Consider the following 15229-nt stretch of genomic DNA (forward strand, 5'->3'; position numbering starts at 1 on the left):
CCCCGCCTATCTCCCAGCCTGCCCTTGCCGACGTGCTGCCGTGGCAACGCTGCTTCTAGCTGATCCCACTGTAAGAGCGACTAGAAAATTCCTCTATGCCGTCTCTACATGAAACACCTAATTTTCCGGGCCTGTTACTATAAAAAGTCTAAAATGGTCAAGTGGTCAGCACTCAGTTTACAATCACATCATATTCTACAGGAGTAACGTAAATCGGATTAGCTATAGTGCAGCTAAAAGGCCCGTTAGCCTGGAGGCTAAGCCACCAGTGTAAACAAAGCTCGTCCTCCTGGGGGGTCCAGTTCTGTCGCCGCTGACGTCACCCTCAGTCCCCTTTGCTTATCGGACTTCAGCCCCGAGCAGCTCTGCTGCGCTATAATTTCGTCCAGCCAAGTCTTTTGCAGTGAAGAATTTACTTGTGGATTCTGGAAAACATCGCGTAGGTGGTTTACACCTCAAAATGCGTGGTGTGTCTGCTCCCCCCCCCATCGGTCAGCCACTCCTCTCTCTAACTGCTCTTATAAATCACATCAGCCCAGAGCCTGGGGGGTGGCCATTACTAACTTAATGTCTGTCTCCTTCACTGTAATTCTGGGGTGATACTTTTCCCACAGACTGTTAATGAAAATGGTTATTGCAGCAGTGAGTTCATTTTAGCTTCGCCTAGGATGACGGTCAGGGATGATGATCTCCATGGATCTGCCCTCCATCGTACACGTGAGGCCTCGAACCCGTCTCGACAAAAGACTTCCCTCTCTTGATTCCCTTCTCACCGGTTGGTGTGATTCGCCGGCCGCCGAAGGCGCAGTCCGGCCTGAAACGCCTGGCAGGAATCGCCACGGAGACGCACTGGGTGCTGCTGTCATGATGATGTGGCACCACTGTCACTGAGAGCATGAGAGCTTATCACTGATGTAGGAGATTTGCAAAAAAAAATATCGTTTAATGTCTCATAGATGCAACCTCCAGTCTCATTATCGCATGTAGGATAGACGTCTAAGATTGCAGAGATTCAGATAGATAGATAGATAGATAGATAGATGGAATCATAGATAGATAGATAGATAGATAGGCTCTGATTACATAGATAGATGGAGAGACTGATCTTACTTCTTATAGCAGGTTTCCAGCACGTTGCCACATGTTCTCAGAAGGGGATTAAAAAACAACCAAAAATGGGGAACGCTCTAAAAATACCCCGCCTCCACCCAGACCCCTACCACAGGGGTGGTGAAATAATGACACACTGATGGCATCTTCAGATCACGTGACAGCGTGTGCACATGACACGCAGCGATGCAGCCGTCCGGGACACATCTGCTGTGGTTGGACTCCCGTCTGGGGAAGACTGTCTCTCCTCCACGTTCCTCTACCTTTGTCGTTTTGACACATGAAACACGGTATGTGTGATATAGTCATATTTGTACAGATACATAGATCAGAGAGTGTTTTGCTGTGTTCCTAAAGGACGCCGCTCTTTATCGTGTTTCTCTGGATTCCGCACTATGTGATTCCGTATTTTCTGGGACTTGCGAGGGCGGCGGTTTGCTGGGGGCATGGCCTCGACTGAAGAGGACCTCACCTCCCGCCCCCCCCCCCCGCTGCCCTGACTGCTTGCCTTACTGCCCCCCCAGTCTCGCCCGCATCCTCACCTCATTCCACCTCCGACTTGGCTCTCACCCCTGTCACCCCTGTCTGACCCCAGGCATCATAGCAGGAACTCGGCTGAGGTAACCGTGGCGACGGCATGCATCCCAGGGAGTCTTAGGAGCAGGATGGCGTAATAGCAGGCATCAGTGCGGGGCCCGTTTTGGCTCGTCCCCCCCCCCCCGAATTACAGAGTGTAATCCAGAGTGTAGCCTGAATTACGGGACCAAACATGCACTAGTAAATAAAGTATTAATGTGATGAAATATGCAGCGATAGAATATATGCATAAACGAATGGGTAATTAGCGGCACACATGTGTGCGCGTGTGTGTGAGTGACAGGGCGTCTTTCTCCAGGATCCGCCAACAGGGAGTAGGTGTTTCTGTGAGTAAATATGTAGCAAGTCATCAATTATTAATTAGCAGCGCATAAATCCATCCCAGCCGCTCGCCGCAATCCCGTCTATGGCGGAGAGGGCTGGGGTGTGGGGGTGATGGACCCACGGGCCATGAGGGAGTTAATGACGGCACGGCAGCTGTGGAAGGACACCCCAGCCCCCCCACCCCGATTCTGCCTTCTCTCCGCTGAGAGCGGGAGGTTTGTGCTGGTTTCCGTACGGATTTCTGCTCGTCAGGTCTGAGCCGGGGATTCGTGCGGGTTTCTGCTCGTCGGGTCTGAGCGGGGGATTCGTGCGGGTTTCTGCTCGTCAGGTCTGAGACTCAGGCTGCCAAAAGGTTCTCAGTCGAAGCCCAGCCCTGCCCCAGTGCGATTGAAATGGGTATTGTGTTTGCTGCTTGAGCTCAGTCCCACTCAACATGTGTGTTCCGTGTTTAGCTGGGACTCTCCATTCACTTCTATGGGCATAAACCTAATCTCTGCAATGACACCCTTAACCTCACCCAGCCCTAACCTGAACCATAAGTAAACAAGCAAAACACAGGACTTTTGGCAATTTTAGTTTTTTGATTGCATTCACAGGTCTTTGTGAGGACCTGAAAAATGGTCCCTACAATGTCAAAATCACAGGTTTTTACACCATTGTGGGGGACATTTGGTTTCTCCGGTGTGATATAGACATAATCCACACACACACAGGAGGAGACCTGATAATTCTATCCTCAATATCACGGAGCAGAGGTGGGATTCAAACCCCCAACCACAGAGGTGTGAGTTAGAGTGAAATCACTGCATCCTTCGTGCAGACTTTATGAGGGCTGCTAGATCCTCCCAGTCCAACTGGAATACTTCTGAAACCCAGTGCTGTGACAGAACCAGATGTTTTCATTTAGCTGTTTTCCAGATGTTTTCATTTACTAATTTCTGTTATTGACGTTGTCAAGGAAACCACCCAGTTTTGGAGCAGCACCAGCAGGACATCGCTCGTGCATACTGCATATTCACCGAAGCAGTTCGTTTTAATTACAGCAAGCAGCAGCGTATGAATCTGATACCAGACAAGCAAAAGCCGCGGGAATTAAACAAGCAGTGTACCGGTCACAGCTGTATTGGGTGTAACGGCAACCCCGAGATTCAAACCTGCAGCATATGGGTCACGACTGAGCTGGATTTGGCAGCAGTCTGGGGATTCAAACCAGCAGCATACCGGTCATGGCTGAGTTGGGTGTAGTGGTAGTCTGGGGATTTAAACCAGCAGCATACCAGTGACAGCTGAGCTCAGTGGCAACTGAGTGCTGGTCTAAATGACAGGAGGCCATCTTCGTTTTGCGCTGGTGTTCGTCCCTCCCCAACCTCAGGTCCCGTAGCGCCACGATGCCTTCCACACCGACCTGGGAGCCCTCTGTATGCGGCTGCTGCTGCCCCCCTCCCCCATTCTTGGTCCTCTCAGGAGGGAGTCAGGAGCAATTGACAAGCAGCACTTAATTCCCCCCACCCTACCAACCCCTCCCCCCGGCCTGGGCAGATCGATGCGAGGCAGCGGGTCCAAAATCCGGCAGCAAACAAACTCGACTGAATCAGGCACCAGTTACACAAACCAGGTAATCCAATAATCCTGGAAAATACAGCCCTCCCCCTCCCGCCCCCACGCTGGCCAGCACGGATAACGAAGCTCGCTAGCCCAGCCGATGCCTTTATTAGCACTGACCTTCCCTTAATGAAACACACTTCATCACTTCCAGGGGTTCACTTCTGACAGGGTAACGAGGCTTCATTAACGCCAGTGCCTAGACGCTAACTCTATTCCGGGGCAATCACCCGGAGCTGCGCCGCAAAGGATCCTGACATGCAGCGTTAATGTCTCGACCCTGTCGTCGGGTCCATGCGGGTTCAGACAGCGCCTCCTGTCGGTGCTCGCCAGTGTCACAGGTATCCAAAGGCATATTCTGCTCTCCCCCCCCCCCCCCACAGGTACGATGGACCAAGACGGCAGGCAGCGCCTCGGACAAGTTCCAGGAGACGTCCATCTTCAACGAGACGCTGCGGATCCGGCAGATCCAGAGGGTGCAGGGCGGACGATATTACTGCAAGGCCGAGAACGGGGTCGGTGTGGCTGCCATCAAGTCCATCCGCGTAGACGTGCAGTGTAAGTTGCACTCCCACCGCCCCCCCCACTTCCCGACATTCCGAAATGTTCTGTGAAAATGACACGAGACCACGAACTTCCCAGGAGTATCTGTGCCCCTGGTGTTCCGGGATCTATATTCTCTCACGGTCCTGGGTGGAGGGCTGACGGATACTCCTGGGGAGGGACGGGCCTGGAAGTGGGTGGATCGGAAGCAGGAGGGCAGGCCCGGGTGGCCCTGTGTGCCGTCCACCACCATTGTCCCACTGCCCCACTGTCCAAAGGAGTTGGGGGCCAGATCCTCTGGGGTCTCGGCTGCCCCCCCCATCCCCCCCCTCCCCACACGGTATAAACACTCCAGGCTACATCACTCTGCAAACATGTAGCTGTTAATGAGCTGTCCTTGGCACGGTCATCTACCGTGATTCTGTGGCACAGAGACAAAAGAGAGATTAGCCTTTAGCCTAGGACCCCCCCCCCCCCTCAATACGGCGCCCCGCCAAAGGGTCCCGGGGGGTTTTCTGTTAAGACGCAGGCAGATGCAAACTTCGTATTTTCTGGGTACTGAGAGGTTAAACACCAACTTTGTTTGGAGAGGGTGTAAACTGGGTTTAAGCCCAAACACCCACCGCCCCCCCCCCCCCCACCTCGGCGTGTGCACTGAACGTGACTAAGCAGTGTCTTGGCCAGCGGCGGTGCTTTTAGCTGGGGAGGAGCATCATCAGTGCTAATCGCTTCAGTTTTGTAAAGGACAGGGACAGGCAGCTGTGGTCAATGGGGGGCACTGAAATATGGCAGGACGGCCTGGGGTACAGAGCGGCCTCCCCCCCACCACGTCTGTCCCTGGGATCCACCCCCCCGCCCTCCTGACCGCGGTATCGAACCCAGAGAACCGCGTGGGAGTGTAAGATAACAGCAAGCGTGACGCCTCGCCTGAAAGTCACTTTGGGTGATAATTAGCAGAGGCTGGGGGGGGTGGGTGGCGCAGGTCCATCCCGACTGTTCCGTCGACACTGCATGGGAGGAGGAGACAGGGCTCTGGATTAACGGGGGGGGCGGACCATGATACCCCTGCCCCCCCCCCCACCGAAGCCGCGTAGTGGACAAGCAAGACGCAGCTTGAGCCTAAACGATACTGACGGGAACGGCTTGTTCAATTTTCTCCGCCGCTCGCTCCGAGCGTGCTCCCTGGTCAACTTCGGCACTGGAGTAATTAGAGCCGCCCCCCCCCGCCCCCCCACCAAGTACAGCACAGTGGAGAGGGGTACCTGTCGGCTTTGTGAGGCTTTTGAAAGAAACAGGCTGGCTTTCTGGGGTGAACAAAACCTTTCTTGACGCCCCCCCCGTTACTTTGTGGCCAAAAGCGGGAAGAATAGGCCGTTGATGGGGGTGGATTCTGTTTCCCATAATGAGGAGGCCTGCGAATGAATAAGCGTCTGTAATCTGAAATGGTCTTTCTGAAGCAAAGCACTTCCTTTGTGCGTTTAATCTATTCCCCTTGTTTGACTTATTAAATAAGCTCCGCATGTTAAACCTCAGTGACGGTCAGGCGAAGCTAATGTGTGTTTGCATGGAAAGCGGGGGGCACGACGAATCTCAGTGACTGTGGTGAGGCAGGGGGTTGCTGTGTGAACCCCCATCCGATAGGACATGAAGTATAGGTGGCTCTCGGCCCTTTTTAGATGGGCCTCAAGCCCCCTGCTTTTGTCTCAGCATGTGTGTTTTTGCACACATTTCGTACCCAGACCGGGGGAAGGGGGGGGAGGGGGGGGTTCTGTCTTCCTACAGGGGGCTTAAATGGGCCGTATCCTAGAATGGACCATCATACAAACATGCATGGATGGTAGATAAGTAGTCAGTGCTTCACACCGATTTCTCTGTGACACCTTTCGCACACACCCTGCCCCTACCCTCAACGCACACCCCCACCCCCACCCCCAGGTGGACCCAAGTGGACAGTTGACCCCTGGGGGGGACAGTGGGAAGCTGCTGGGCATGGTGGAACAGCACCTCTACAGTCAGGATGGACTTGGTTCAGAGACCTAATGCTCTGCGCCGACCCCGTAGCCAGCAACGTGGCACAGAAAATGGGTGGAGCACTGGAAGAGGGTGGGGACCAGAGGTGGGCGGAGAACATGAAGTGAGTAGAGCACTGAAAGAGGGTGGGGACCAGAAGTGGGCGGAGAACATGAAGTGGGTGGAGCACTGAAAGAGGGTGGGGACCAGAAGTGGGTGCAACACTGGAAGAGGGTGGGGATCATAAGTGGGTGGAGCACTGGAAGAGTGGGGACCCGAGGTGGGCGGAGAACATGAAGTGGGTGGAGCACTGGAAGAGGGTGGGGACCAGAGGTGGGCAGAGAACATGATGTGGGTGGAGCACTGGAAGAGGGTGGGGATCATAAGTGGGTGGAGCACTGGAAGAGGGGGGGACCCGAGGTGGGCGGAGAACATGAAGTGGGTGGAGCACTGGAAGAGGGTGGGGACCAGAGGTGGACAGAGAACATGATGTGGGTGGAGCACTGGAAGAGGGTGGGAATCATAAGTGGGTGGAGCACTGGAAGAGGGTGGGAATCATAAGTGGGCAGATCACATGATGTGGGTGGAACACAGGTAACAGACTAAACATAGGAAGTGAGCTCAAAGGCATGGCAACAGGACCCCATGAGAGCCTCGTGTGATTGAAAAGAGGCACTTCTTCATGCAGGTCATGGCTGAAAAGCCTGTGGTGTAAGATACCGTAAGGCAGGAGAACAGGGTCAAAGCCTCAGTGTTCTATCGCCTTAAATCCTGAAGCAAAAACTCAATGAACAAATGAACAACTAAAAAAAAAAGGAGATGCCCATTTAAACAAAATTACTGCAAATTCATCTTTATTGATAGGGTACATTTGTGGGAAATTATTTTCTTATGATAAAATACATATTAGTCACCATGATGAGGACGCGCTCGTGAGGAACGGCAGCGAATTGTGAAATGAAATCCAATTATTATTCTAATCCTTGAAGCAGGTCTCAAATTATTAGTCATTCCACAATTTGGATTTTAGCGAAGCGTTTATTAATAGCGTTGACTATTTCTGGCTGTGTGTCAGTGAAACAGGGGACTTCCCTGTCCATTAAGATGAAGTTCAGGTTTTTAAACTAGGCAGAAAGTGTGGGCAGTTTTAATTTGTTAGGATTTGGCAGTGAGCGTTTTCACGCCCTCGGTGCTCAGGTTGCACAGGTGCTTATTAACAAGAAGGATTGTATGCCAGCAGAAAGCGTGAAAAAGATGGTGTTTTTTGCACAGTTGTGTCCAGTGAATTTAACTCATTTCTGTGTTAGAGATGAAATGGTTCCAGGTCTCAGAAGCGGTTTAGCATTTGGCCTGTTTTCTCCTTTCTGAAAAACACAGTAAGAGCTAAAAGGCACATGTTACATTTCCGTGAAGATAAATGATGATAAATGCCTGATTTTCCCCACTGCTGCGGCCGGGCCCCTCTTTGAATTTTACATTCCACGCTCTGTGATTAAATGCCGGCATGCATTAGTGGTTAGCGGTTGTAATGCTGTGTATCCGCTTGTAGGTGGCGTTGTGGTTAAGAGGCAGGGCCAGATTCCTCCTGAATGAGGAAGAAGCTTTTCTGTCATCTTCAGCTGGGTTAATCGCCTCATTTATCCTTTCTTCTGATGATTCTAAAGTCAGGGTCTAGCGGCAACTTAATTTGACGTTTCAGTTCCAGTGTCTTCCAGCAGATGACTTTCATTTCAAAGTTTGATTTCGAGCCGTTTAGCACCCTGGGATTCCCAGTCACACGGTCACATGACCTCAGGACTCGCCTACCGTTCGCCTTCAGCAGAGGGGAGGGTCTGAGCTGAACGATGGATGCGAGGCAGTCGGTATTTAAAGCTAGTCCTGGCAGGACCTGCTGTTGTACCCTCGCGCCGAGTGGGTGTGGGAGTGGATGAAAGGTCGAAGTCGGAAAGGCAGAGTCCTGTCTCAGTTGGCGAGGGTGACCTCTGTTGATTTTCTTTACAAATCCAAGTAATATGGTCAGTAAAAATCATGAAAAATAATGACAGGCTGTAAATAAGGAAGCTAACAGTAATTATCAACAATAAAACCACTTCCCCCTGTGGGACCCCTAAAGGACCCTGTCACCTAATGAACCCCCTTCCCCTAAAGGACCCCTTCCCCTAAAAGACCCCTTCTTCACGTGGGATCCCTAAAGGCCCCCTTCCCCTAAAGGACCCCTTCTTCATGTGGGACCCCTAAAGGCCCCCTTCCCCTAAAGGACCCCTTTTTCCTGTGGGACCCTTATAGGACCATTTCCCCTAAAGCACACTTTCCCCCTGTGGGACCCCTTCCCCTAAAGGACCCCCTCTCCTTGTGTGCTCTTGCCCCCCCTCCCCTGCAAACAAAAGGCCCTGTGTGCACCCCGATGACGCAGGACCCTGATGAGCAGAATGCCAGTCGCATGCTAATAACCCCCCCCCCCCCACCCGCCACAGATGCGAGCTTTGGTACGGATATTTATGTTTAGTCAGAGAAAAGAGGAAAAGTCTGACCCCCCCTTCCACGTGCTGCTCCTAGGGGGCGCTGTTGAACATATAAGGTGAGTACCATCTGCAGTGACCTTTCTGCTGGTCCGTGTGTCTCACTGCCTACACCCTCCCCCTGCCCAAAGCTCTGGAAACTCCCTTATGAGCCATGTCCCGTTCCAGTGATTAGGTGCCCCCCCGCCGGGGCGCCGGATCGTGAGCGTGATAAACAGCCCCCTTGTCCAGAAATGTCAGGCTGATTTATACAAATGCAAACAAGCAAACACTGTGATTAAGCAGCTTGCTGGGCTTAGGACGATGCCACGAGACTCACCAGACCGCAAAGGGTGGGGCGGGGGGGGGGCGTCTGCATGCAGGAAAAAAACAGCAATACCATTCCCATACTACACGCCTCATTTCTGCAAGGGGGTGGGGGGTTAATTAGGGCATGTTAGAATGTGCCAGAAAGCAATGCAAGCAATGGCAGCTGGACATGGCGAACTTCACTGGACTAATTTTTAATGAGCCGTCGGCGGGTCGTGACTCACAGGCCCACAGGCCGTGTATGCTGGGCTGGCTTGAATTCCCAGGAAAAAAAACTATTTATTTTCATGCCTTTTTCCCCGGACCCCGGATGTTTGTGCGTTCTGATCACATCTGAAAACAATGGAAGCGGATAAATCTGGCAAATGTTTGTGCAATGTGAGATGGTCCATGATTTATAAAGGCTGGGAAGCTCACCCCACTATAGAGCTTGGGAACTGAACTGTGCCGGTAAAAGACGAAGATCCTGGGGTGGAGTGTCACATGTCAGCCGGGGGGCGGGTCTTAGCCCTCAGATCATTTGATACCTGGTTATCGTAATGCTGCGAGATCTCCTCGAGCTGATGGTTTTCATGTCTGTGTCACGCTGAGGTCTGGTGTTTTGTGGTGAAAGGGCCACAAGATTCTAAGCAGGCCTTTAATTTCCCCCCCCCGAGCCCGGAATATTCCTGTTCTTTTCCGCCGACCCGCGCGTCCCGGCAAAACTTCCAGCTGTGGAGCTGCTGTCAGGAACACCCACACTGATCAGATCCAGGAAGGTCTTCGGCCCTTTAAACGGCAGAACTGCACATAGATGTTCTTCCCGGCTCATGCGGGCAGCCCGTTGGTGGCGTGGTTCCGGCCCGAAGCGCCGTCCTTGGCTCGTAGCTCCGCCGTCTGCCGCGCCTGTTCTTGGCCCCCGGGCCGTGGCCGTGTGGAACGTTGGATGGCGTCCGGCCTGCCGTTTAACACCGGCCAGTTTATTTACCCGACGGATTAACGTTAACCATGGCTGGGTGACCCGATCTGGTAGTGCTTACTATGCCTGTTTATCTCCGTAACTAGTACCTTGGCTACTAACTGAACCGAGGATCAGGACAGTAACTTCTCACCCGGAGCTATTTGGGGGCGGGGAGGTTGAGCTTTTGTGTACTTGTATAACTCGATACAGACCTGTCAGGTGACCTGCTGTGCCCCCCCAGACCCCTGTAAATAAACATGGATCTTGATGCTGACCTAATCCTGCACTGACAGGCATTGCTGAGCAGACTGATCAAAAACAGCCTCTGTGCTTTTTAGAGACTGTCACTGTGTGTGTGTGTGTGTGTGTGTGTGTGGGGGGGGGGGACAGACATCTGCCTGGCTGCCTGCTCGCCTTCCACCCCCCAAGTTTAGCTGGCCTTTCTAATCACAGACCCCCCCTCCAGTACTTGCCACTGCCCTCTTGCTTCAGGAAAAATGTATCCCTTTTGTACGCCCTGTGTCCTTTTCGCAGGATGAGATTTTGGCCCCCGCTGCGGCGTGTGATGCTGTTTCTTTTTGCCCATAAACTTTATAAACTTTACAGCTCTGAGTCTTGAGGCAGATGCAATCCGACAGCAGGTTGAGTTTATCCTTTGTTTGCTGTATATGGATTAGCAGGTAGGCTGAAAGTATAACAGACACCCCAAGGGTCATTACCCCCCCCCCCCCAACCGCCAGTCGGTTCAGACCCAACTTGATCCGAATCAGAAAGTCGATGGGCTCAGGTAACGCCCACTCAAAGTCACAGAGGAATCCTCCTGATCGTACAGCTTCTCGCATTACGCCTGGCTGACAGGCATCTCATTGTATCTACGGCGACCTTGCCGTAATGATTCTGTCCGATTCTGGACAGTCCTGTTGGATTCTCCATCATGGGGGGCTGACTGTAGGCTCCGCGCATGCTTGTTTAAATGCATCTCCCAGAAACCTTTTAGAAGTTCCCATCCTTGCCGTTTTTGGGCAGTAATAGTGCAGATCTTATAATGGCGGGTGGTAATTAATCCCCATTAATCGTACAAACGTTTTTTTGCTTCACAAAGAGCCACTCGTGACGTTTAAGGTCAGCACCTGAAAGTTGTCGATCGATTTTTTTCCGTTCGGTTTACGGTGACTGAAGAGCCACCGTTCAAAGGTTTGAAATGTCAAGGTCACGCATGGCAGAGAGCGAGGAATGTGTCCAGGACGCTGTGCCTAGTTACCGCCGGTGTGTCGTTTGCGGAAAAGTGCTGAACCGGGGGGGCATGGCAGCTTACTAAGCAGCGAGTTTGCTAGGCGTGCAGGTTAGTGCTGAGTGTCATTGGCCCCCGAGAAGGCCACAGGATGACGCAGATGAGAGTCCCACAATGTGGGGAGCAGAGGCCAGCGCCCCCGAGTGGAGCTCACCTTTGCTGAGGATGGATGCATGGACGGATTGGCCTGGCATTTCCCACACCAGTGTGCCAGCTTTTGGTTCATCTGGGGGTGGGGGGGTGGGGAATGCAGCAGAATGGGAAGGGCCAGTTTACCCGGACATGCGCTCTGTCACCAGCAGGGGGCCTCGGGTGGCCAAGATCCGCACGACTTGAAGATCATTGACTCTTGGCTCCTTCACATGGCTTTCAAACCCTGTTGAGGTTCACTGATGGAAGCAGGATCTTCCAGACCTTTCAGAACGGAACCGTAGAGGCCCCCTGACCCATGTGGCCCTTTTTATTCAGCACCATTCGGCGGGCTGGGTCCCTTCTGGGCTCCACCGACCAGCTCGGACTGGACCCTGTCATCGGCTCAGATCTGCGGAAAGAGAGAGACTCAAGAGCACAGGGATGAGTTCCTGCCGATCTGGGTCCTAATTTGCCGCCTGCAAGCGCCCTCTCCATTTTTGATCAGCCTAGCAAAAAGCCACACTCCTTCCACGCTCTGGGGCCCCAAAGCGCCCTCCCCACCACCCCATCACTCCAGGGGACTCATTCCATGCTCCAGGGCCCAGATCGGCGGCTGCCTGCCACAAGGCCTCACGGGAAGGAGCGGAGTGAGACCGTTCTCCTGGGCAACGAGTGGCCCAAAATGCCCTCCCTGCCTTCCCGTCCCTCCCCGGGATGCTGGCTGACACGTACGCATTCTGCTCACCCCTCACCAGTGCCGGGTTATAGGTGGCCTCCTGGGTTCTTTTGGAGAGCAGAGCAGATGTTTTGATGGCGCATACCATCTGCTATCACGGTCAGAGCGTGGCTGCTGGCTCCCCAAAGCGTGGCGGGTTCTCCCCTCCCTCCTCTCCGTGGACCGGCCCCCTTTCTGCCTCTCTGGACTCACAGGGGACAGCTGCGGCAGACGCGTGAGGGGAGACGCGTGAGGGGAGACGTCGCCTTTCATGCCATGTGAGTCTCACAACACGGTCGCTAGAGAAACGAGCAGTAGATGCCACCTGGGGACCTGCACACGCATGCTGTGACCAGCAGGGGGCCTCAGGGGATGGGTTGCTTTAACTGCACATGTATTCTGTTGCCAGCAGGGGGCCTCGGGGGGGCAGTAGGGTTGCCCTCAAGGGCTTGGAGACCAATGACTACTGGTTCACCTACACTGTTTGGGTTGTTTTTCACTTTGAGAACACTGCATTCTTTGTACTACTGAAGGCCATAAATCACGTAGGGATGATGGGGGGGGGGGAGAATTCCTATAGCCCAGCCTCCCCGGCCCCCGTAGATATTGTTCATTCATCCCTGAAAAATGTGGCTCCCAGGTAGGGAACCTTAAGTGTCGTGTGACAATGGTGCTGATTTTTCACCATGTTGGTATTAGCGCCTTGGCTGGGCGGCGGCTGACGTCACTGCATTTTGCTGGGGATGCATTTTGCTGGGGATGCATTTTGCTGGGCTGCCCTGGTGCCTGGGAGGGAGCTGAGAAGGAGGAGGAGGGAGACGGGGGGTGGAATGTGGTGGAGATGGAGTGGGGGGGGGGATTATAAACTCCTGCCCTGCTGGTTGCTGACCTGCGATCATTAAATGCAGGGGCAGGGGGATAAATAAACAAGCCAATGAAAAATGATAATAAACAGATGTGGGGGGCAGGGGGGGGTGCTATAAATGGCACCCCAGGTTAGTGCCTTACTCAGCTCTTTCCCTGGCAACGCAGCGCTAATCGATAGCTACAAATTTTTCTTTTAAACACGGCAACCAGCACGGCTCCCAGGGCCTGAGGGCAGGGGCCCATATGTGTCTGGGGGTGGAGAAAGAACCAGGGGGCTCTTTAAGCAGTTCCGAGGAGGCGGCATGGTGCGTTCTGACCCCGATACTGCCACACATGCCAGCACACAGGAAGGCTCCATGCATTATTAAATGTGGCTATGTTACAGCAGGGGCGGGGCCCCAGGTAAGAAATGTTCCAGAAGGTTCCGGACCAGGCATGTGGAAGTCGGACTGCCTGGTCTAATAGCGAACTTGGGATTCCTGGGATTCACCTGGGAATTTCAGTGTCTATGCCTGAAATTGAAGGTGGCTGCCGACTGGGGCACACGCGTGTGCGTGTCTGCCTGAACATGTAGCCGCACCGTGTACGGAGACCCTATAGTGCCAGCTGGCCTGGGGATGCTGTGGACCCTCCCCAGCTAACAAAGCAAGAGCCTTCGGCTCATTTTTACAACCTCCCACAAGTAGAGGCAGCGAAGGTCAGCCTTCATCTCCATGTCTTGTTTTGGTCAGTGAGTTGTGGGATCGGGGCCCGTGGCCCAGCACCTCTAAGGTTTGACCTCCTGGAAGAGGAGGAGCTCAGCTTGGTTCCTGCGGCCCAAGTGGCAGCTGCAGTGGCTTATGAGGGTTTACCGGAAGTCTGCCCCCCCGGAATGTCTCACGTGGTCAGATCCAGGTCTGTGAGGGGCGCCTTAAACTGTCGATGAAGGTGCCATCCGTCTCCCTCATCTCGACGGCCCCCAGACTCCCCCCACAGCGTCCACCATATCCCCTCCCTGCTCTTCCTCCCAAACAAGCCATGATTTTGTGTCTTTTCTTTAAGTGGGCTGCCGACAGTAGAAGGCGAGCCTCCAATCACACCTCCTTGACTCTGTGCCTCATCCTGCCCCACGCCTCCTCGTCTCCCTGGCCGTCTACTGGTCTCCCTATTGCAAGTCCCCTTTGTCTCCCTGGTTTGGTGCCTCCTCAGCTCCGCATCTCCGCAGCTCCACACCTCTTTAGCTCCCTGGCTTGGCACCTCCTTGGCTCCCTGATGCCGCTCTTTCTCATTTCCCTGGCTCCGCACCTCCCCAGCTCTGCGCCTCCTCATCTCCCAGGCTTCGTGCCTCCCTGGCTCCACGCTTTCTCGTCTCCCTGGCTCAGGGCCTCCTCGGCTCTGCGCCTCCCCAACCCACGCTTGTTTAGAGTTCAGAGGGCGCCCTCATTATGACGGGATGGCCGCCATGTGTGCGTTCTGCCTCCTTAAAGCTGTGCGGCGTTTTCAATAATTAATGAGGCTCCGCTTGGATCAAAAAGAGACTCCTTCTGTTATTGTGTGAATCCTGGAACATCTCCTCCCTTTCTCTCATTGTTCTCTCTCTCGCTCTGTCTCTGTCTTTCTCTCTCTCTCTCTATCAATCTCTCTATCTAGCCGGACCCCTGTTTGTGTTACACTCACACATGTCCAGCTCTACTCTTCATCTTGGTCTGATCAATGTGTTTTTCTCCAGATTAATGGTCCCACAGAAAGTGCTCTGAGGGTGAACATACCTACAGAGTAAATCCCCCCACCACCACCAGGGTGACGTGCGTGTCCCCCGGCCTTATCTCCCTGTGTCGTGCCCCCCGCCTCTCTCAAGTCTTTAACTTATTGTCTGTAAGCCCTCCTTTCTGTTTTATCAGATCCCTTCGTGACTCTCTCTCCTTCTCTCTCGCTCATTCTCTCTCTCTCCCCTTCTCTAACACACACTCTTATGCTTTCTGTCCATTTCTTTGACTTCATTCGCTTTGGTTCACTTCTGCTTCCCGATTGGCAAACGCCTGACCAAGGTAGCCTCCTTACATACCCGGGGGCCGTTTTGCTGTTCTCTGGAGTGTCTTTTATCTTCGCGGCTTGAAAGTCCCATATCTAGACTGCAGTGCATCAGGAGATCACTGTGTCCCATCCAGGTCCCCGCCTCCACATCCCTGCCCCCTCGTCCCCGCCTCCACATCCCCGCCTCCACATCCCCGCCTCCACACCCCTGCCTCCACATCCCTGCCTCCACGTTCCCGCCTCCACATCCCTGCCTC

General features: G+C 53.6%; 1 protein-coding gene across 1 annotated transcript in view; it reads left to right on the forward strand.

Annotated features, from left to right (window-relative positions):
• The window catches only part of LOC125707802 (MAM domain-containing glycosylphosphatidylinositol anchor protein 1), a 99011-nt gene that overhangs the window by 24439 nt on the left and 59343 nt on the right, over positions 1–15229 (forward strand). The window contains 1 exon segment of the mRNA XM_048975143.1: positions 4017–4191. Within this exon segment, the coding sequence (XP_048831100.1) occupies positions 4017–4191 (175 nt within the window).

This window comes from Brienomyrus brachyistius, chromosome 14 (assembly GCF_023856365.1).
Source record: "Brienomyrus brachyistius isolate T26 chromosome 14, BBRACH_0.4, whole genome shotgun sequence".
Lineage (NCBI taxonomy): Eukaryota > Metazoa > Chordata > Actinopteri > Osteoglossiformes > Mormyridae > Brienomyrus > Brienomyrus brachyistius.